This window comes from Geospiza fortis, unplaced genomic scaffold (genome assembly GCF_000277835.1).
Source record: "Geospiza fortis unplaced genomic scaffold, GeoFor_1.0 scaffold230, whole genome shotgun sequence".
Taxonomy (NCBI): Eukaryota; Metazoa; Chordata; class Aves; order Passeriformes; family Thraupidae; genus Geospiza; species Geospiza fortis.
The window spans coordinates 490,649-511,297 of record NW_005054564.1 but is presented as its reverse complement, the minus strand read 5'-3'; the positions used below and the strand labels follow the sequence as shown (position 1 = coordinate 511,297).

General features: G+C 40.8%; 1 protein-coding gene across 1 annotated transcript in view; it reads left to right on the top strand.

The window, feature by feature from the left end:
• Positions 1-20,649, top strand: part of TAF3 (TATA-box binding protein associated factor 3) — a 104,947-nt gene that overhangs the window by 73,981 nt on the left and 10,317 nt on the right. The window contains exons 2-3 of the mRNA XM_005429659.3: positions 3,147-4,963; positions 9,869-9,951. Of these exons, the coding sequence (XP_005429716.1) occupies positions 3,147-4,963; positions 9,869-9,951 (1,900 nt within the window). The remainder of the gene's footprint in view (positions 1-3,146; positions 4,964-9,868; positions 9,952-20,649) is intronic.

The following is a 20,649-nucleotide window of genomic DNA, read 5'->3' as shown; positions in this document are numbered from 1 at the left end:
TCTAATTAACTAAACCCCCCCCCCCCCCCAAAAAAAAAAAAAAAAAAGTGCTTCATTGTTTTCTGCCGCAGCTGTGGTGGCTCAGGTTTGAAAGCTGCTGCCTGGCAGAAAACCAGTCCTTGCTAAGGATCAGACTGTGGCCTTGTTCCAAGAGAAATTTGGATTTCATTTGACCACGATAGGATTCCAGATTGTCATCTGAGCATGTCTGAAAAGTGGTGAATGTGTGTCAGTAGTTAAGTGCTCATGAACTTCCTTAGTCCCTGGATTGTTCAGGACTGACCCAGGCAATTTTTTCCAGATGTTTTGGGGAATCCAAGTCCATATAAAAGGGATGGTAATGCTTCTGCTTCCTTACTAAGTTGTCTTTGTGGCTTGCAGGAATGTGCATGAAAGCTGGAGCCAAGACGCCCCGATTTCTTGTCTCACCTCTACAAACTGCACTTTAACCTTTCTGCCCTTCCCTGGCACCTCCACACAAGATCACAGAAACTTCGTGGGCCCGCTGCAAACTTTACTTGGCCTTATTAGAAAAAAAATAAGCATTGCTCTTTTTTTTATTGTACAGAACTCCAGTCCCTGTTCTCCAAAGCTCCTCTGAAACTGTTTTTTTGTCTTTGATCCAGCAGCTGCTGGTATTCTGCAATCCTGAGTAGGTAAAACATGAGAAGCACCTTGGGATGGGAAGGAGTTATAAAAATATGAAATATTGCAGTGCCCTTCTGTGAGATACAGTGTAAGAGAGGGGCTGTCTAAATGGACACTGGGCAGAAATCTTTAGCAAATAAATGTTCTGACTTTTCTAGTAAATGTAAATTTTTTACTGTTGCAGTTCCACTTTATTGACTCTTTTTATCCCTGTGTTTCCTGTATTTAAATGGTTAATCTTCCTATCTCTATTCTAATATTACTATTCTTTTGTAAATGAGTTTGTATCATCAAACCCTATCTTTCCTAATATTTTAATTTGGCTATACTTTTCATCTTGTGGCTGAGGCAGAAGATTTCTCTAAATCCCAATTTTAAAGTATGGTGTTTATTTTAAATTTTATCTCCTACTTTTAAATGAAAACAAACTCTCAGTTCTGAAGTAGGTGGAATGGGGTTTGGAGGGAATTGCTCAGTAGCAACCAGTGCTGTGTGACATCTGATGAATGCTGATTCTTCATCCCCAAAACCTTCTGAGCGGGTGAAGGCAGCTGATTTCTGCAGCAGCTTAAACAGAGATTGAAATTACTTCCATGATGGGGAAGCAGATTTTTTTCCCCCATAGCAGGTGCAGGCTCAGTCCAGAGTGATTTCTCAGTTATACTCTAACTTTGCCGTTTAAAAAATTCAATGTCAGTGCCCAGCCAGGCAAAACCTAACTCCCTAACATTTCTGTTTTTCACGGAAGGCTAAGACTTTATCCTCAGGCAAAGTCTCCTCTCTGGGCTGGCTGCTGTAAATCCTCTGGGCCCTGGCGAAAGCCAGACTTGCTAGCTCATTTTACTTAATTTGTGATGCTGGCAAGATTTGTGCTGCAGCCCAGGGCTCTTGACTCAACTCTCCTAAATCAGAGCATTGACTCATTACAGTAGAGAAACACCAGCGCAGAAAACCTGAAAATAAATTCCTTGAAAAGAGATATTTCAGAAAGATGCTCTCTTGCTGAGTTTTAAATAGTGTTTAGTGGAATGTTTCAAGTTTCTTGGTGCTTTTTTCATTAAAGCCACCTGCTCATTAGGAAGTTGGGTTTTAGCCACTGTCCTCATAAATGTTTTTTACTACATATTTCATGTGAGAATCTTAGGGCACTGGATATCCTTCCTCAGAAACCCTGATAGACAAAATGTCTTGAGTTTTTGCAGGTGGGTAAACAGAAACTTGGGGTAAAGTGAAATGAGGTTGTCTGTGTAGGAATGTTAACCAGCAGAGGTGTAATGATGTAATTACTCCAAATACAAATGTGTCAGGTTAATGCCTGTGTAGACGTTCTTATTCAGACCTAAGAACCCTTTTTCCTGCTCGGATAATTCCATTTTGAAAGTGAGGAAGTGTATCAAAGAGGATAAAGTACTTGGCTGTGGTTGTGGAGATCAGAGGTTCTCTTTTTAAATCTACTGTGGATTTGTTGGGAGATCTCAAGTGGATTTTCTCCTTTCTCTGCACCATAATGTCACCAGTGGCTCTGAAGATGGTGTTGTATGTAGGGGAAAAAAATGATTGTTATTAAACAAAAAAACAGAGCAGTCACACAGATGGTATCCACACTGGTTTGGAATAGTTGATGTCTGATGTCTGCACTGTGTAGATTTCAGGTTTATCATGTTTTCAAAAGCTGGCTTTTGGTCTCACAGCCCAAGTGCCCATTTGCTCTGAAGTGTGCTAGGTGAATTCCTTCATTTTGGTTTCACTGCTGCAGGAAGCTGGCATATGCACTCCAGGATTGTCCCACGATGCAAACAAAACAACAATAAGGGAGATGATGGGAAAATGCATTTCAAAGGCACGTTCCTAATTGAACCAACACACACACATGATGCTGGGGCATTCCCATGAAGTCATAACAGATAATGTCCACCTGCAGCAGCTCTTGAGATGGTATCAGAGACAGAACCTGGCAGGTGAATGGGGCTTAGTCCTCTGCTTTAACCTTCAGCCTGTGCTGCTTCAGAAAGAATAAACTAGGTTTAGGAAGATGTTTTCCTAGTAGTTAAGCTGCAGTCAAACTTGTGTGAGATATAGGCAAGAAAGACAGTTCTGGGTAGTTTTGCTTTGATACTTTGCTTTGACACTGTGTTACAGCAAAAAATGCTTCAACCTCTTTCCCTTCATTTAGAAACGAATGAAGAAGTTTTCAGGGTGGTTTTGGGTAGAACTGACACTTTGGGCCTGCTCTGCAAGCTCTGCCATAGGTGAACTCTACCCTCCTCTCCTTTGCTCATGGGTTCAGTGTTACACTGCAGTGAGGGCACCTGCCAGTTCCAGTGGTGGCTGATGTGACACAGAAGGTGCCACATGTTCCTTCAAGCAAACCAGTAAGAACGGTGGCCAGTTGTCTCTTCTGCGCTGAGCTGCACGTGAATATTTGTTGTGATGCCTGTTTGTTTCTATAAAACACATTTCAATTATCCTAATGCTTTTCTAAATGTTCTTTGTTGCAGAAGAGGAAGAGGAGCAGGTTCCTACCGATGGAGGTACATCTGCAGAGGCCATGCAGGTCCCACTGGAAGAAGAAGGAGATATGGAAGAGGATGAGGCAATTAATGATGAGAACTACTTGAGCAAGAGACCATTAGAAAGTCCTGATGCTGAGGAGTTCCCACCTGTGAAAAGGCCAAAACTGTCTGTTTCCAAAGGGGACGCCTTGGATGGAACTGTGGAACCACGTGAGCCTCTCAGCTCAATAAATACACAAAAAGTCCCACCAATGCTTTCTCCAGTTCACGTTCAGGACAGTACAGACTTAGCCCCCCCTTCTCCAGAACCACCAATGTTGGCTCCCATTGCAAAACCCCAAATGCCCACCCCCAAACCTTTAGAGGCAAAGCCGTTCGTACCCAAAACAAAGTCCAAAACAAGTTCTCCAGGACAAAAGACAAAATCACCGAAAACTACACCCTCACCAGTGGTAGCTGGGAGTCCCATTCGTTCACCAAAACCTGGATCCAAAGAAAAAAAGTCACCGGGTCGCGCCAAGAGCCCAAAAAGTCCCAAAAGTCCAAAGGTTCCTGCTCACGTTCCACAACCACCTGTGAAGCCTGAACCACCGAGTAGACCCCCTCTGGCTGCATTGAGTGAGAAGATAGGAAAGGAAAATATCCAAGTGAAACAGGGACAGACACCACCTGAGCCTGCCCCCAAGCCAAATCTGGACAACCAGGTGAAGAAAGTCCCGGTCATGGACAAGACCATTGATGATTCAATCGACGCTGTGATCGCTCGTGCATGTGCAGAGCGAGAGCCGGATCCCTTCGAGTTCTCCTCTGGCTCTGAATCAGAAGGGGAAATTTTTACCAGCCCTAAAAGACTTTCTATTTCAGAGTCTACTACTCCTAAACCTTCTGTTCCTGCCAATAATGCAAATAAGGCGGGGGCAACTCCAATTCCTGCCTCAGGTGGGACTTCAAGTTCAGACATTTCATGGACAATGGATGACTCAATTGATGAGGTCATTCGGAAGGCAAACATGGGGACACCTTCTAATCCACCTACCAACTTCACTTATTTCTCCTCTCCTTCTGCTTCACCTCCAACTCCAGAGCCTCTTCTCAAAGTCTATGAGGAGAAAACCAAGTTGGCTTCATCGACAGAAGTGAAAAAGAAATTGAAAAAAGAGCTGAAAACTAAAATGAAGAAGAAAGAAAAACAAAAAGAAAAAGATAAAGAGAAGAACAAGGAGAAAAATAAGGAGAAGGAAAAGAACAAGGAGAAAGATAAAGACAAGGAAGGAAACAAGGAAGCAAAGTTTCAGTGGAAGGAACTACTCAAAGAGGAGGATCCTGATCCGTATAAATTCAAACTAAAGGACTTTGAGGATACTGACACAAAAGTAAAGTTGAAAGATGGCAATACCAAAAAAGAGAGAGAAAAACATAAAGATAAAAAGAAAGAGAAAGAGAAAGGCAAAAAGGACAAGGATAAAAAAGACAAAGAGAAACTCAAAGATAAGGGTAAGGAAGATAAGATAAAGGTGCCATCAGCACCTCTTGTGTTACCTCCCAAAGAAATGTCTATGCCCTTGTTCAGCACACCATCTGCCATGAGGCTTCCCAGCATGTTACCTTCCTTGTCTCCCATGCTACCTGAAAAACTATTTGAGGACAAAGAGAAACCTAAAGAGAAGAAGAAGGACAAAAAAGAGAAGAAGAAAAAGAAAGAAAGGGAGAAGGACAAAGAAAAGGAAAAGAAGGAGAAGGAAAAGGAGAGGAAAGAAAGAGAAAAGAAAGAGAAGGAAAAGGAGAAACACAAACATGAAAAGGTAAGCTGGTTGGATGAGGTGAGATGCCACACTTGCTTCAAGAATCCACATAGATTCCTGTGTTTGCTGCTGAGCATTGTCTAAGAGCTTTGAGAAGAAGTATGGTTACAGGATTGGTGTTTCTTAATAATAACAGCTCCAAGGAAGGTGTTCACAAAGAGCTTTAGAGATTGTCCCACATCTTTGGAAAAGAAAATGGTGGAATTCTAGTTCTGTGAATTTGAAATGTGAGATTGTCCTGGCTTTTCTTAACCTTCTTTTCACTTGGAAAAGCTGAGGCTCAGACACAACAGCAACACACACAGCAAAGGGATGAAGTGTTGTGCTGCAGAAAGTTTGTTCTGTAGGTTTCCACTAGAAGGGCAGCAGCCCTGTACCTTTCATATAAACTTTAAATTTTGTTTCTAAAAACCTGCTGTTTCGAAGTTTGTAGAAGCCTGGAAATTCCCAGGTGGACAGAAATGAGAAGCAGACTGCCTTCAAATAAATGTTATCTTACATGCTGAAAAGAGTTGCTGAGTCTTCCCTTAGCAAATCTGCCCCCTTGTTGCTCCAATTTGTTTGAAGTAAGAAAATTATTTTCAAATTATGGTCAAAGTGTTCAAATGTCACCTTTCTTTGGAGTCTTACGCTTGAGAGACAGAAGGGGAGAGCTAATTTTCAAGGGGTTTGAGCTCCTTCCATTCCTGTAACTCTTACTGATTTACATCAGCCAAAGATAATTTCTTCTTTCCAATATCACCTAATCTTGAGAGTATATTTAATATTTAAGAAATGAAACCAGCATATTTGCATGTTATCAGATTTGAAATCCCATTAGAAGCAGCTCCCCTAATTCAGGATTTGCTCTAATTTTTTTTGTCACTTCTCCTTATAATACGCATTAAATTGTTAACATTGAAAAGAAAGAAGAAAAGAAAGGAGATTGTCTTCCTGTGTGATAACCTTGGATACAAGAGTTCCTAAATCTCTATCCTTAGCCTTAGGAATCATTGTGTGAATTCCAGTTTTACCAAGATGCTCTTTACAGCCTGCTTTGAGTGTAATACTCAGTTTGTACAAGCTCAGGTTTGGGACATTCCTCACTCTCCTTTTGTTGCCATTCTTACATTACCTGCTGGATTTGCAACAAAGTGCTAATTTCAAAACTTGATATATTTTTGAAGTTTACAAATGGTTTTTCCATGCAGAATCTGGGTGATGCGGAGAGCTAATGTTTGTCTGCTGTGGATGAGTTGGTGATCAACAGGGTGGTGGCCCAGTTGTCCATGGTAATTTCATGTCTGGTTTTAGACTGCAGCAACACTTTCACAGATTCCCCATTTTATCTGTCTGCCCCTTGTGCCTGAGCAGCTTTGGCAGTATTTCATTGAGAATTTCTGCTGAGATTTCTTTTATAAGTTAAATATAAGTGCATGTAAAATAGAGGCAATGAGTTGCTTGGTTTTTTTTCCACATTTTCAGTTTTGCATTTCTTCTGCAGTTGTCTATGTCAAGTTTGCTTTTAGAGTGATAAACAGGCACATAAACAAATACAAACTGGTAACGTTTCAGTATAGACTCACCATATATATATATATATTAGGAAAAGGAGTTCAACACTAATAAAAACTTGGACAAATTAAATTGACAAAGCTGCCCATTACCTTGGCAAAAAGTCCCTGTCAAAAGATAAACTTTAAAGCTAAAATGCATGAAAGAGTCCCCAGATAGAATTAAAATTTAAACTGATTCTTGAGAGATAAGCTTTTTTTAAATCCACCTCTTTGCTGCAAGTCAGGATTTTAAAAATAAATTTCCCCTTTAAATCTCTTGAGCGATTTTCATTTTTTGCAAGGCCGCACTGCTGGTGTCCTGGAAAAATGGAGAGTTAGAGCTTTATCAGTTGGTGCCCTGAGGTATGTGGCAAAGAAGCTAAATCCTTGAAGATTAGCAAAAAAAATGCAGCACATGGCAATAAGGGGCTTATATGACTACTAGTATTAGTTCAGGTGAAAGAAGTATTGCTTATACATAAAACTGGACAAATCCACTGACAATGTATTTTTAGTTAGCTACAAAGGAGTCTTATATTGCTGGACTTTACCTCTTTGGTGATTTGGGAAGCTTAGTAATCCACTGTAAATGCTCTTCTGCTGGCCCCAATTCCCAGTATTACTCCAGAATGCTGCTCTTTCATTTTAACCCCTAAAAGTACATGTTTCCTTAATTTAGCTTTTAGATCACACAATGACTTATTTAGGCAGCAGTTGTGCTGCAAGAGCAGATGATCAGGTTACAGCTTGGACATTTAATCTGCCACAGTGCATCCACCTCGGAGGTGTAAGCACAACCTGGGAGATGAGTTTGTGGGCTCACTGCAGTTTCAGCTCCTGATGGCCAGGAGGAAATATCAGAGTCCCATTTCTAATATTGCTGTAGTTAAACAAAAACTGACTCAGCTGTAATGTTCCCATTTTTGAGCCTTGTTGTAGTTATTACCTTTGTGAGCATCACAATCCCGTTTTTATCAAGTTTTTCCTGGAATTTTGCCCCAGGCTGTTGAAAGGTACAGAGCAGCAAACAGAACACTGCATAAATGGCAGAAAACAGAAGCTGGAGGCTTCATGCTGGGTGTGTTTGGTGATGGCACCAAGGAGGAGAAGCTTTGTCTCAGGGCTTGCCTGCAGCTCCGTGCCCTGCAGTGGTGTTGGGTGCTGCCCACAGAGCCAGAAAAGGAGATCTGGGGCACTGCCTTGTGAGCTCCAGCAGATGAAAAGCAAACACTTGGAGCAGTTACACCCCATTTGTACTCCAGAGATTACCAGGCATGCTGTAGGAGTGACTGAGCAGCTCAGGGAGCAGCTGCTGACCCAGTTTCAGCTACCCTTAATAAGCTGAGCTGGAAACTAAAGTAGTTGAGGAACTGCTTCATGAGAAACGGAGCCCTCCTTGCATCAGGGCTTGCCAGAGCTGCCCCAAAGTGAGCTGCCCTTGCTCCTGTGTCAAAATCCTGTCATCAGTGTAGAGGAAGACCAAGCTCTGCAGGATGTAACTGTGAATGCTCCTTAGTTTTCTCCCCGGTCTAATGATGTAAACCCTACACACAAACCCACTTTGTAGAAAGATGCTTCCTGTCCTCTTGTATCAAAGGAAAAGATGTAGCCTTCTGGTGGAGCCCTGTTTTCCTCTCCTAGCAGACTGTGTTGTTGGTATCTGAGCATAAAGTGGTTTATGTGCTTTTCTTCTGCCCTGTGAGCCCACACCACCATTGTTTAGAATGGACCAAGGACCTTTGTAAATGATGTGGGCATCTCTCTGTGCTGTGTGCTGGAAGCTGCAGCAGCAATGCCTGTCCTAAGACGTTTTGTGTTCAAAACAGGCACTAAAGAAGGAGGAGAAACCTGCAGGAAAAGAGGCAAGATGGGCTGTGCAAAGCCATAGTCCTGAGCCTGCAGTAGCCAGGGTTCAGTTTCAGTCTCTAAGCAGTGGGTGATGTTACAGGTTAAGATGCTGGGAAAACAGAGAAAAGACTCACCTGTCACCTATGGAAGATGGCAGTGAAATTGTTGCAGGCACAAGAAGCTTCAGAGGAAAAAAGCTCTTGCAACACTCCAGGGGAATGATGTAACAAAAAATGGTTCTACATAAACAAAGAGTGCAGAGAGGCCTGTGAAATCAGCTAATCCATATCCATGGAGAGCTGCATTGCAAAGCACAGTTCACTGTGGAACACCACTCAGGCTGCTCTCTTTCTCTCTCTGGCCTAGACATCTCCTGGAGAGCAGCTCCAATTCTTTTGCCAAAATGCATGAGATTTTGTTATCACCTTTCTCAAAATAAGTCCCACTTGAGCCCTCCCACTCTGGCCTGCTCTCTCCCACACTACATTCTGTGCTTTGCATTGATTGTTTGCCCTCCCTTTTTCTGTGAAAGCTTTATGAAACTGGAAATTTGATCAAGTTTCCATTTAGTTGTATGCATATTAGTTTTGTCTAAGTTCCTGGAGCAGATTCAGCCAAGTGGTTGTTTTATTAAATTTGGTGACACACATTCTCAAAATGAGATCAGTCTCCATCTCTGGTTTTATATTTATATCTCTCTCTATATAATGTATATATACTTGTCATATATGGACATTAGTTGAGTAATGAATGCCTGGAGAATCATTACAGTGTCAGCTGTAGCATCTGTGGTCATTCTGGACAGGTTTTGCAAACCAGTAGCTCAATGGGAGTTGGTAATTTTGGCATATACTGGTTCCATAAGTTCAAGGACATATTCAAGTGGTCTAAACTCCACCAGATACCAAGATTGGAATCCCAGGCCACTTGAAAAATAGTCATTAAAAACCTCAGCCTAATTGCAGTAAAATGCAGTTGCTGTTATGCCTGGTGTGGATAAGAACTTTCATAAAGTATTCAGTGTTGGTGAATTCAGCTTGGAGTTTATTTGCTTCCTTTGATTCAAGAGAGTCATGGTAAGTTTATATGATGAACCTGGGAAATAATTGAATTTAAATCTCAGAAAAAACGTGCAAACACCAATGGGTGCCTGACAAGTTTGAGCACTAAGATCAAAGCATTTCATGTCATTGTTTAGAAACAAACTGGGAAGTTTCATGTCTCCAGAAAAGTACTTAATCAGGAAGATTTGCTAACAAATTGTATCAGGAGGTACAAATGCAGCAAGATGATTTTTTTAGTTTAGAGTTTGTATTTGTGAATTTCTACAGATGGGACTCCCTGCAGACTGAGACCCATCCACGCCATAGGACAAAGTGTGAGAGAACAGTGATTAGTCTGTCATAGTTTTGTTTCATTAAGCTGATATACTCTGGTTAACTCCATCAGTGCTTTCATGTAATTAATATATTTTGGGAGTCTGCTTGCAGTCTTTGATTGATGATTGTGTTCTCCTGTACAGATAAAGGTGGAACCAGTTGTTCCAGCTCCATCTCCGGTTATTCCTCGGCTGACTTTAAGAGTGGGTGCAGGCCAAGACAAGATGTAAGTACAAATAAATCCATCTGTGAGGTGTGTGCTCACCTCTGGCACCTGTGGGAGCTCTTCAGTGGGAAAAGCTTAAAAATTAGTGGCAAATCACATTTATGCAGCAAAGTGAGACTCATCACCTTCCATCCATCCTACTGTGTGTCCCATTCCATGTCTTTCTAGGGCATGGATTACAGGACTCCATCTGGGCTGGCATGATGCCTCCAGTGACATTTTAGTGAGGTTTCTGTAATGGATGCTTATCCTGAGTGTAACCTACAGCTAAGTTTCACAACACTCCCCAGCTAACAGTTGTTTTATGCTTTAAAACACAACAGTTGGAATTCCTTTATACACATCTGTTTTATTATAACCGTTGATGATTATTCATGAGTGTGCCTAACGCATTTCAAGTGCTGCTTCATTAGCTCCCTAATTATTGGGTGCTGTTGTACAAATAATAGTTACTTTGTACTGGATGAGCATAAATAGGGTGATCCCTATCCTGAGATCATGCAGCATAAACAGGAGGCTGGAGAGGCTGGGGAAGCCATGCGTCACCGGGCTTCTTAGGCTGCTCCTGTCTTGGATGTGAAGGGTTTCTTTTAATCAGGTTTTTTGTGTTGATTTCATGGCACAAAGCACACTTTCATGTCCAATGGTAAACATGAGCACACACAGATCTTTCATTTCCATTCCTCACATTAAATACTGCTAATGCAGTTGTCTCTCTTATATAGCCATTATGAACCAAACCCCCTAAACACTCATTTGTCTGCTCTAGAAGTTAAATGGGATTTTGATTATTATTTTCTTTTTCTCTGCTGTCCTACTTCTCCCCAGTAGATAACCATGGCTTTTATTGGTTTGAAGCTGCTAAGGGACTTCAGTCATTCCTTGGTTCCTAAGGGACACCCACATCCCAGTTATTAACCATTTTTGCTTTCTTCCTTTCAGAGTATTTGAGTGTGATATAAAATTTCTGTGCCTCAGGTTGCTGTACAAAGTTCCAGCTCTCTCAGAATACTTGTCTGTCCTGCTGAGCATGATTTGAATGTGCATGGCTGGACATGCTGTCCCTTGAAAGCCCACAGATCCATTTTCCTCCTTGAGGAGACATGGGTGCTTTTAAATTCCGTTTTTCCAAGGACTGTAGAGTGTTTATATGGGGGAAATTAACTCATATTTTCAAGGCAATTAAAGTTCTGAAGCCATAGTTTTAGCACCAGTTATCTTCCAGCCTTATCTCACTGCAGTGTTTCTCATACCCACACACATTTTGAGAGGGGACTTCAGACTCCATCTGTTTGCTACAAATCATGTGGGTGCATCATTGTCATCCCTGCCAGCCCTTGGTCTGAGATACTGACATCTCTTTTCATGGGCTTTTGGGAAACTCACTTTGTTTCCAGATTCATTTTTACATCTTTTGTGGCACCTTGGCCCCCATCTAAGGATCTCATAGCAGGCAGAAAGAAATGCTTTTTAATGTGTTATAGTAAAAGGAAGTTAAACTTATGTTTCATCTGTGTTGGTAATGAGTTTCTAAATATCTGGCAATTATCATATAAAAATGTTGTATTTCAGTTAGCTTGTCTCTGGAGTTAACTGGCATGGGATTGTTTAAGGATACTGTGAATCTCCATGGAAAGGTGCTAGGAAAAATTTTAGGGATTCCTAGAATTTGATATGAGTAGAAAGTAGATGGAGAAATTGGTTATTTCAATTTCTCTGTTAGAGAGAAGAGTTGTTTGGAGGCTTTTGGAAGTACCCAAGTACCTGTTCAATTGGAAGTTAATTTGTTTGGGGGAATGTCATGTAGAACGTCTTTAATAGAACTTACAGATCTTCATGAGGCACAGGGCTTTCAGGAGTCTGAAGCAGAAGTGTCAGATTGATGGTGCATGGAATAGAGATGCACATCACACCATAAACTCAACACAAGCTGGCTGAGTAACACAACAGCAGTGAGCAAAATGCCTTTGCAGTGCAGTGAGCAGCTGGGGCTCTTCAGCCTGGAGAAGTGAAGGCTGTGGAGAGACCTTAGAGCCCCCTACAGTGCCTAAGGGGCTCCAAAAAAGCTGCAGAGGGACTTTCTACAAAGGTATGGAGTGCCAGGATAGGGGGGAATGGCTTCAAACTGACAGAGGGCAGGGTTAGATGGGATATGAGGAAGAAATACTTCCCTGTGAGGGTGGTGAGGCCTTGGCACAGGGTGCCCAGAGAAGCTGGGGCTGCTCCTGGATCCCTGGAAGTGTCCAAAGCCAGGTTGGGTGGGGCTTGGAGCAACCTGGGATAGGGGAAGGGGGTCCCGGTCCATGGCAGGGGGTTAGAAGTGGATCATCTTTAAGGTCCCTTCTGACCCAAATCATTCTATGATTTTATAATTTTACTTCTTGATTCCTCTGCTTGGGCCAGTGTACAAAGCAGTGATGGCAACAGCAGGAAAGTCTTTTCTCTTGTGTTTGTGAAAGAAGTACATATTTCTCCCAGATTCAAAGTAGTAATACCTGCATTCAGGCTTGTCTGGAGTGCAAATGTTCTCACAACATGCATCAGCTCACAAGAAGTGGCTATTAACAACATTGGGTTAATAGACATGAAAATGTATTATTGCTGATGGATGGACAGACCAATATTGGAAAAACTGTCCTACTTAAGAGTTTTTTTGCAAGTGTTTTAACTGCACAGTAAAATAAGAAGAAAGTAGATTATTATCAAAGCATTTCCATCTTAGTTGTAAACAATTACAGCAATACTTGCATGGATGCCACATTAGAAGAAATTTACTGGATTCCATTCTAATGCAATTAGAGCTAATTTTGTTCTTTAAATGAATAAAAGGTCAGCTAGTAAATCTAGTTTATCTCAAGTCCAGGCTTCAATAAATTGTTTTATTTAATTTGTTGTAAAAGATCTTATCCCTAATGGGCCTTGCTCTTATTGGTTTGCTTGGGTTCTAAAATATTTATGACCACTTTTTTAGATATGATTTGAATGATATGTTGGAAAGGTTTTTCACTTTTTTTTTCCCATTCCAGTGTTATCAAGGTAGATTGCTAACTGAGTTAGTATAGGAAGGAACTAGTGATGCTATCTTTTTTCAAAACAAAAGAAGCAAAACAAAAAGCACAGACTTTAAAATTTTAAATGAACTGCAAATGATGGGTAGGGTTTAATACTTTTATTCAATTACATCATGGCTTCTTTTTGTCTTGTTATTTTTCCTAAGCACTATCATTTTTCATACACATAAGTTTTTTTAAATTATATCTATTGATAAAGTGTTGACATTCCAGCTACTACTACCGCTGACATAAACTTCAGCAAAAGTACATGCTGTAATGTTTGATACTTCTGATAAATTTATGCTGCATTTAAATACAGCTTTTAAGAAAAAACACATGGCTGCTGACACTAATGCCAGACCACAAAGCACAGTACTACTCACTGGGTGCTGTTCCAGTGTATCTGTGCCCTGGAAGCAGGATATATGTTTTTTGTGAAATCAAATATCCAAATTTACCTTAAATTTCAGACTTTTGCTCCAGACCCCTATCATAACTCTGCCATCAGCAGGGAACCAGGAAGAAGGGGAAAGACAGGCATTTTAACAATGTTTAACTGATAAACCTGACCTGCTGCTCTAATGAAATTGCCCCTTGTCTTCTGTATTTTTTAAGTGAGTAGATACGTGACTTTCTCCAAAAACAAATCACACACATGCACAGATACCTCTGTGTGTGCCTATAAAAATGTATATTAAATAACCTGTGGATTGTAAGATAAAATCCTAAAAGTATTTAGGGGTGAAAAAAATTTTGTTACCAAGATACTTAATTGGCCCCACTAAAAATCTTTATTACTTGGTAGGATATTATCAGTCCAAGCCCAAGTTATTTCTGTGTGGGGGCTCATTCAGCTGCATGAATGACACCCCCATGACAAAGGCCATGAGCAGAACCAGCTGACATTCTGTGTAGAGGATCTCAAAACCAAGGGTTGAGAGAGAAATTATCCTGTGATCATAGACGTGACCTCTCTATAATATCAGTGACCCAGAAGAATATTTTTGGGACTAGGAGGACAGGACCTAGTTTATTACACCAAGTTTCTTGATTAGATTATTCATCTAAGAACTTCTGCAACCCCCACAAGGAAGAATTTTTTCCCAATATTCAATCTAACCCTGCCCTCTTTCAGTTCTGTTTGCTCAAGAATTTGTTGTTTTAAGTGTAACACGAAATTTTAGTAAATCAGTTCTTCCCTCATACTTTTTGAAATCCCACAGAACTATAGAATGTCACCTGTGACATGCAGAGTGCCACCAACTGTATGCTCACCAAAAAAGAGATGCCTTAATGAGGGATCTTCTCTCTACAACAAGCTTAATTTACACAGAAGAGTTGAGTTGCAAACTCTCCAGAGATTGAATTTTCCTGGGAAAACTGCACACACACATACACAATTAGCTTCTGAAAGGTCATGGCACCAAGAAAAGGAAGAAGAAGAAGAAGAAGAAGAAGGTTTTAACAAATACATCCATATGATTCTTATTGACCTGGCTGAAGAAAGAAATTAGGCAAGGACTGTGTTGATGCTCCCCAAAGCTCACTGGGGACCTGAGTTGCTGCTGTAACATGAATATTTGTTCTTTTAAAACTGTTCAAGCTCCATGTGAGTTGTGGAAATAAAGCTGGATATCCAAGACTTTGCTGCTAGTTTGAGGAGTCCTGCCCTATGCAGTTTCCAGGAATGCACCTGATTGTTACAGAATCATTTTTGGTGTATATTCAGGAGCTTCAGTTTTTAACAGGGCTGTTCTCATACAGATAAATCAGTGAAGAAACTTTTGAACTTCGGGTGCTATTTAGTGGTGCACTAGTCAGACTTTGATAATTTACATTATTGTTTTCATAGTGTTGGCCCACAAAAGCTGAATAATGGGGTTCATTAAGCTCCCTGTGCAGGCATATCCAAATTGTTTGCCTCCAGCCTTGGCTCCCTATGTGTGGCTGGGGAGGGAAGGATTGGCTTTTTATTGACTTGTCAAGCCTTAGGTTTGCATTACCAGCCAAGTAGCTCATGACCCATTCCATTTATTGCACTGTTTTGTGGTGGGGAAACAGGTAAAGGAATCCTGCTGGAAGCCCCTCCCTGTGCACGTTTGGATGAATAAGGGCAGTGTTTGGAGCAGTTCAGGCACCGTGACCAAAGCCTTGGACAGACGGAGTGGCAGCAGCGTGGGGCCATTGTGGGACACAGCTGTGGGCGGTGTTGGTTACCCTGTGAGACATTGCTTATCCAAGGGAGAGCTCCAGAGGAGAATTCATTGAGGAATTAAAGAGGAGGGGAGGAAAAAGGAGTGATACTTCAGGGAGTGTTGTATTTTCTGAGACCCCCATCATTGGAAGGAATTATGAATCTGATTCCATGTTCTCAGGCTAATTTATTTTTTTATTAATTAATTTAATATTTAATTTAATTAATTTATTTATTATAATTATTTAATTTAATATTAATTTATTATTTTATTATCTATATTATATTAAAGAATACTAAACTAACCTATACTAAACTATACTAAAGAATACAGAAAGGATACAGACAGAAGGCTGAAAAGATACTAATGAATCTCGTGACTCCCTCTCCAGAGTCCAACACAGCTTGGCCCCTGCTGGCCAACAAGTCAAAAACAATTCACATGAAACCAATGAAACAATCACCTGTTGGATAAACAATCTCCAACCACATTCCAAAGCAGCAAAACACAGGAGAAGCAAATGAGATGATATGGTTTTCCTTTTTCTCTGAGGCTTCTCAGCTTCCCAGGAGAAGAGTCTTGGGCAAGGAGATTTTTCCAGAAAATACACATGTGACAAGGGAGAAAAATGGAGAAGGGCTAACCACTGTTTGGGAAAATTAAACAATAGAGCACAAGCAGTAAAAGTCTGTGTGTATTGCTGTGCTAATGGGCATCCCAATTATTTTAGCTGGGAAGGGCTGTGTTAACTGTGCCTTGACAGAACTGCTGCTCTGGGTGTCAATCCAACTTGTGCTGTAAAAGAGCATGTAATGGTGAAATCATTTTTGATATGATCAATAGACCACCTAAGTGAGGAGGCAGAGTAATGAAAAATGATCTTGCTCCTCTCCAAGGTGTGCTGAAGGAATTCCAGTGATCTTTACAGCTTTCATCAATCTTTGTGAGTGTATTTACTGACATACCCACATTTCTCTGCTCTGTGGTCTTTTAAATTATAAAAGCTGGAGGACTGATTTTTGGAGCCTTTTGAAATGCTGAATGTATTTTAATGAAGATACTGTCTCAGCTATGATTCATATCCCTTTCCCAATTGTTCTTTTTTAGTGTAGCATATTGGCCCAAATCCTGCTGTAAAATCCCCATGTGTGGTCCTGTATCTATCCAAAAGGCTCTTTCACTTTGGTGGAGGTTCCCCAGCCTCTCCCTTGTTGCAGGATTGCAGCTTTTACATGGGGGAGAAAAAAAAGTGAAGAATACGATATCCCTTTTACCAAAGCAAGTAAATGATCATTTTTGTTTATATTTCTAGAGGTGATTTAGCACAGCTTTTTGTTCCTTGAGCATGAATTAAATTTACAACTTCAGATGTAGTCCTTAGGTTTTTTTTTCCTTCTATTTTATTTAATTACTGAAGCCACCCCAACTAATTATTCATCCTGTTTATGGTAGGCAGTAGTCTGTGGCAAATTATTTTCATTTTGCTGCTGGCCACATGGAGTGATGACTCCAAAAGTGAATCCATAAAAAGGCTTGAGTCATTAGAAAACAAAAACAACATACTGTGAGATTCTTTGATTTTGTTGCTTATTGCTCAAGAGTAAAAAAAAAAAAAACAAAAAAAAAAAAAACCAACTTGTATACTGTATACCTCAATTAAAAAAAATACTTCAGGCAGGTTTAGACACATGAGGGAATTGCTTGTGTAAATGGCCATGAGCAGCTGCCCTTATGAAGCACAACAGAAACTGATCAAGTATGTGTGAAAGATTAGAAAGGCAGATGGGTATTTGTTTCAAAAATAAACTTTTCATAGAGGATGACTGCAAGAGAAAGGTACTGGTTTGTTCTTGACTTTGACAGAGTTGCTTCTTTTTATTCACTCTTTTACTGAGGTTTTTAAATAAACGTGAGGAAACTCCATAGACCCAAGGATTTGTGGGATGGTTCCTGGGAGCTGGATGTGGACAAGAAGACCATAAAGAAATAGCCACAAAAGAACAGATGGTCCTACCTGAATTTAGTGAAGTTGTCCTGTTAGCAGTTGATCTTTAGCTGTACAGAGTCTCCAAGTCCAGGACCATCTGTCTTACTTGTTTCTTTCAAAAACAAACTTGGTAACAAGCTGAAAATCACAGATTTAGAGATTTTCTAAACCCATACTGGTACAACCTTCTGGTAGTAAATACAATTCATGTTCTGTACCAGTTCCCACCAAAAAGGGTGGATAGAGAACTGGTTTATGGGCAAACTCCTAGATCATGCATCCCATAACATTTCCCAAAACAAATGACAATAAAAGGCAGTTTGCTGGGAACACAGAAGAGAAAGTTTGCAAAGAGCTCATTGACATAAACATGTTTTACCAGGTTCTGGTTTTGCTCTTGAGAACTCAGCAGAAGGGGTTGGTGCCAGGTGGTTTTAACATTGAAGATGTTTGTTATTGATGATAAGGGAAAAAATAAGATGAAAGATACCAAGACGCCACGCTACCAGCTCAGTTTTGTTTTGTCAGACTGGCAATGAACCATCCAGAGGTGTAAGTCAGAATGGTGAGAAAATGGGAGGGAGATCTAGGAGTCATCAACTGAAAGGTGCTTGTGGTTGTTGGGAGAAATACTCTGAGTGTAACAGATACAGAGGCTGAAGGCCAAGGGCAGAAATCTGTTTCGCTTAAAGTAATGGGAAAATAAACAGTAGAAAACCTGTAATTCAATTTCAACACTGCATGTGTCCATATAGCAAAGGAGTTAGCTGGAAATGTCAGCTGGGCTGAATGTCCACATGTTTGTGGGGCTTTGCCATAATGCTAGAATAGTAGAATCATAGAAAAATTTAGGTTGTAAAAGACATCTTAGATCATCAGGTCCAACCATTAACCCATCACTGCAGAGTCCATCACTGAACTGTGTGCACAAGTGCCACATGTCTTTTAAATCCCTTCAGGGATGGGTGACTCCACCACTACAATGGTCAGCCTGTTCCAGTGCTTCACAACCCTTTTCATGAAATCATTTTCCCTAATCTCCAATCTGGACCTCCTCTGGCTCAACTAGAGGCCATTTCCTCTTGTCCTTTCACTTGTTACTTGGCAGAAAAGACCAACCCCCACCTGGCTGTACCTCCTGCTGGGGAGTTCTGGAAAGTAATAACATCCCCCCTGAGCCTCCTTTTCTCCAGGCTGAGCCCCTCCAGCTCCCTCAGCTGCTCCTGGTGCTCCAGATCCTTCCCCAGCTCTGTTGAAATGGAGAATGAGCTGTTGATCTCCTTGTGCACCACTGAAAGTCAACACACTTTACCTGCGAGAGGCAGGCACAAAAAGTGGATGATATCTTGGAATAAGTGCTCAAAGTTCATTTTCCTTGATAGAGAAGAATGCCACATGGCAGGTGGTGTTAAAGTGCTGAGGTCTTTTCACTTGCAAAATTGCTTGGGGCTTCTTTGGAGGTTTGGAGCATTCTGGCACTCCACAAACTCACAGGTTGGTCACAGCGTGTGCTTGTGGAGCTTCTGTTTGCCAATATGACTTGTTTGCACAAAATAAAATATTCAGCAGGGCATGAAACAGCAAATAAATTTCCCTTTGTAAAAGTAATATGGGAATTAGCCTACATTATAGAGCTTAAATCACACTGATTCTCCTCCAGGGCTGGAATAAAATTTTCAGAATCACCTCTTATCTTTGCAGAATCTAAACCATATGGAAATTTCCTGATTTCCTTAGGTGTTTTTGACACTCTTACCCATAGGTCTTAGAGGGTTTAGCTTTTTTCTAGTGCAACAGTCTCAGTTCTAGGTGTGAGATTTTTCAGAAACAAAATAGTTACATCAAGGAATTTATATCAATAAGGGAATATCAAAGCTAATAGATTATATGATGATTGATAATCCAAGTGAATTGCAGCAGTTTCAGTTATGTCAGTGCAGTTGATTATGTCATTTTCCTAGGCACAGAGACCCATTTAGCTCCTTCTCCTTGCTTAAAAATGGGTCATGGGTTCAGAAAAGAATTAGGACTTTTCAAATGTTAGTTTTTTCCTCTGGGCAGAGAAACAGCTTCTCGGGAGCTCTGCCTCTGAGAAACAAAGATTACTGTGATTTTTTTACCAGACCTTTCAAAGTTCTGATACAGCATTTTTTTGGAGCTCATTGCCCATAGCAATCATTCTGCCCTGTGGCCCATGTCCTGTTTTTGAAAAGCCATTTCCTTTTGGTGCACATCTTCCCCCTGTGTTTAGGTGAAGCAGTCAATGGGGCTTTCAGCCGTAAGGATCAGAATTAAATCAAATAAATTACTTCCAAAGATAGGAAACCATTTCACACCTTGGAGCTTCATTTTGCTGCAGATGTAGCATGTTACAGCTCCTGCCACTTAGAGCTGATTAGAAACCAACTGACCTGTTGCAGCACTTCAAATCTTGGTAGAATTTGCCCTTTGCCTGCAAGCTGACACTTGGTGTTCATCCTCTTTGGGTTTGGAACTATAACTGTGAGCAGGATGATTGCCCTGGAGTGATGATTAAAAATGGTTTTTATTCACTTTACCCTCCTGAGAAACAGAAAAACTTCACTGAAATTTTCTTTTCTTCCTTCCCCTTGGAGCAGTGTTGGACACAGTTTTAAACCAGTAGATAAGCACTGAGTCTTTACTGTGAGGGTGGTGAGACACTGGCACAGGCTGCCCAGGGAGGTGGTGGCCTCCCTATTCCCTGGAAGGGTTCAAGATCAGCTTGGATGGGGCTCTGAAAAACCTGGTCTAGAGGAAGATACCCATAGCACAGGGGTTGGGGCTGGAAGATCTTTAAGGTCCCTTCCAAGCCAATCCATCCTTTGATTCCATGAGATCTGGCTCCTCAGCTGAGATTCAGATATTACACATTATTGTCTTGGCCCTAGCACAGCCTTGATGTAGTTGAGCAGAAATGGCAATGGAAGATCTTATTAAGTTCTGATATTGGGTTGAGATGCTGTTTGGACTGGAACAGATTGTGAGAAAGAAAAATAAGTTCAAAATGCCTATGTCAGGAAGCTTTGTGCTCTGCTCTTTCAGCAAAGGGGTTATAAAAAAACAACATGGAAAAATAATTGGCAGTCATGGTATTTGAGGATTTCTCTGTCTTTCCACTTTAAATTTCACATCTCTTCAGATTTTTCCCCTTTTTATTATGTTTATATATTTTCTCTTGGTTACTACAAGGCACTCTGTGACAAATCAGTGCATGTGTTCAATGATAAGTACACTGAGGTTCTGTGAGCAGGACAGCTCCTGCTGGCATTTAAAAAGAAATCCAAAGTGAATTTAGGTTGGACACAACCAAATACACAGTGTTTACATTAATTCTGGGGTTTTTTTCAAAGGGAGTGGTAACGGTAGTCACTATTTATGGAGGCTCTTACTACCACCTCTATTCCAAAGGTTTTCTCACATCTCCTTTATTTTGGAGGAACTG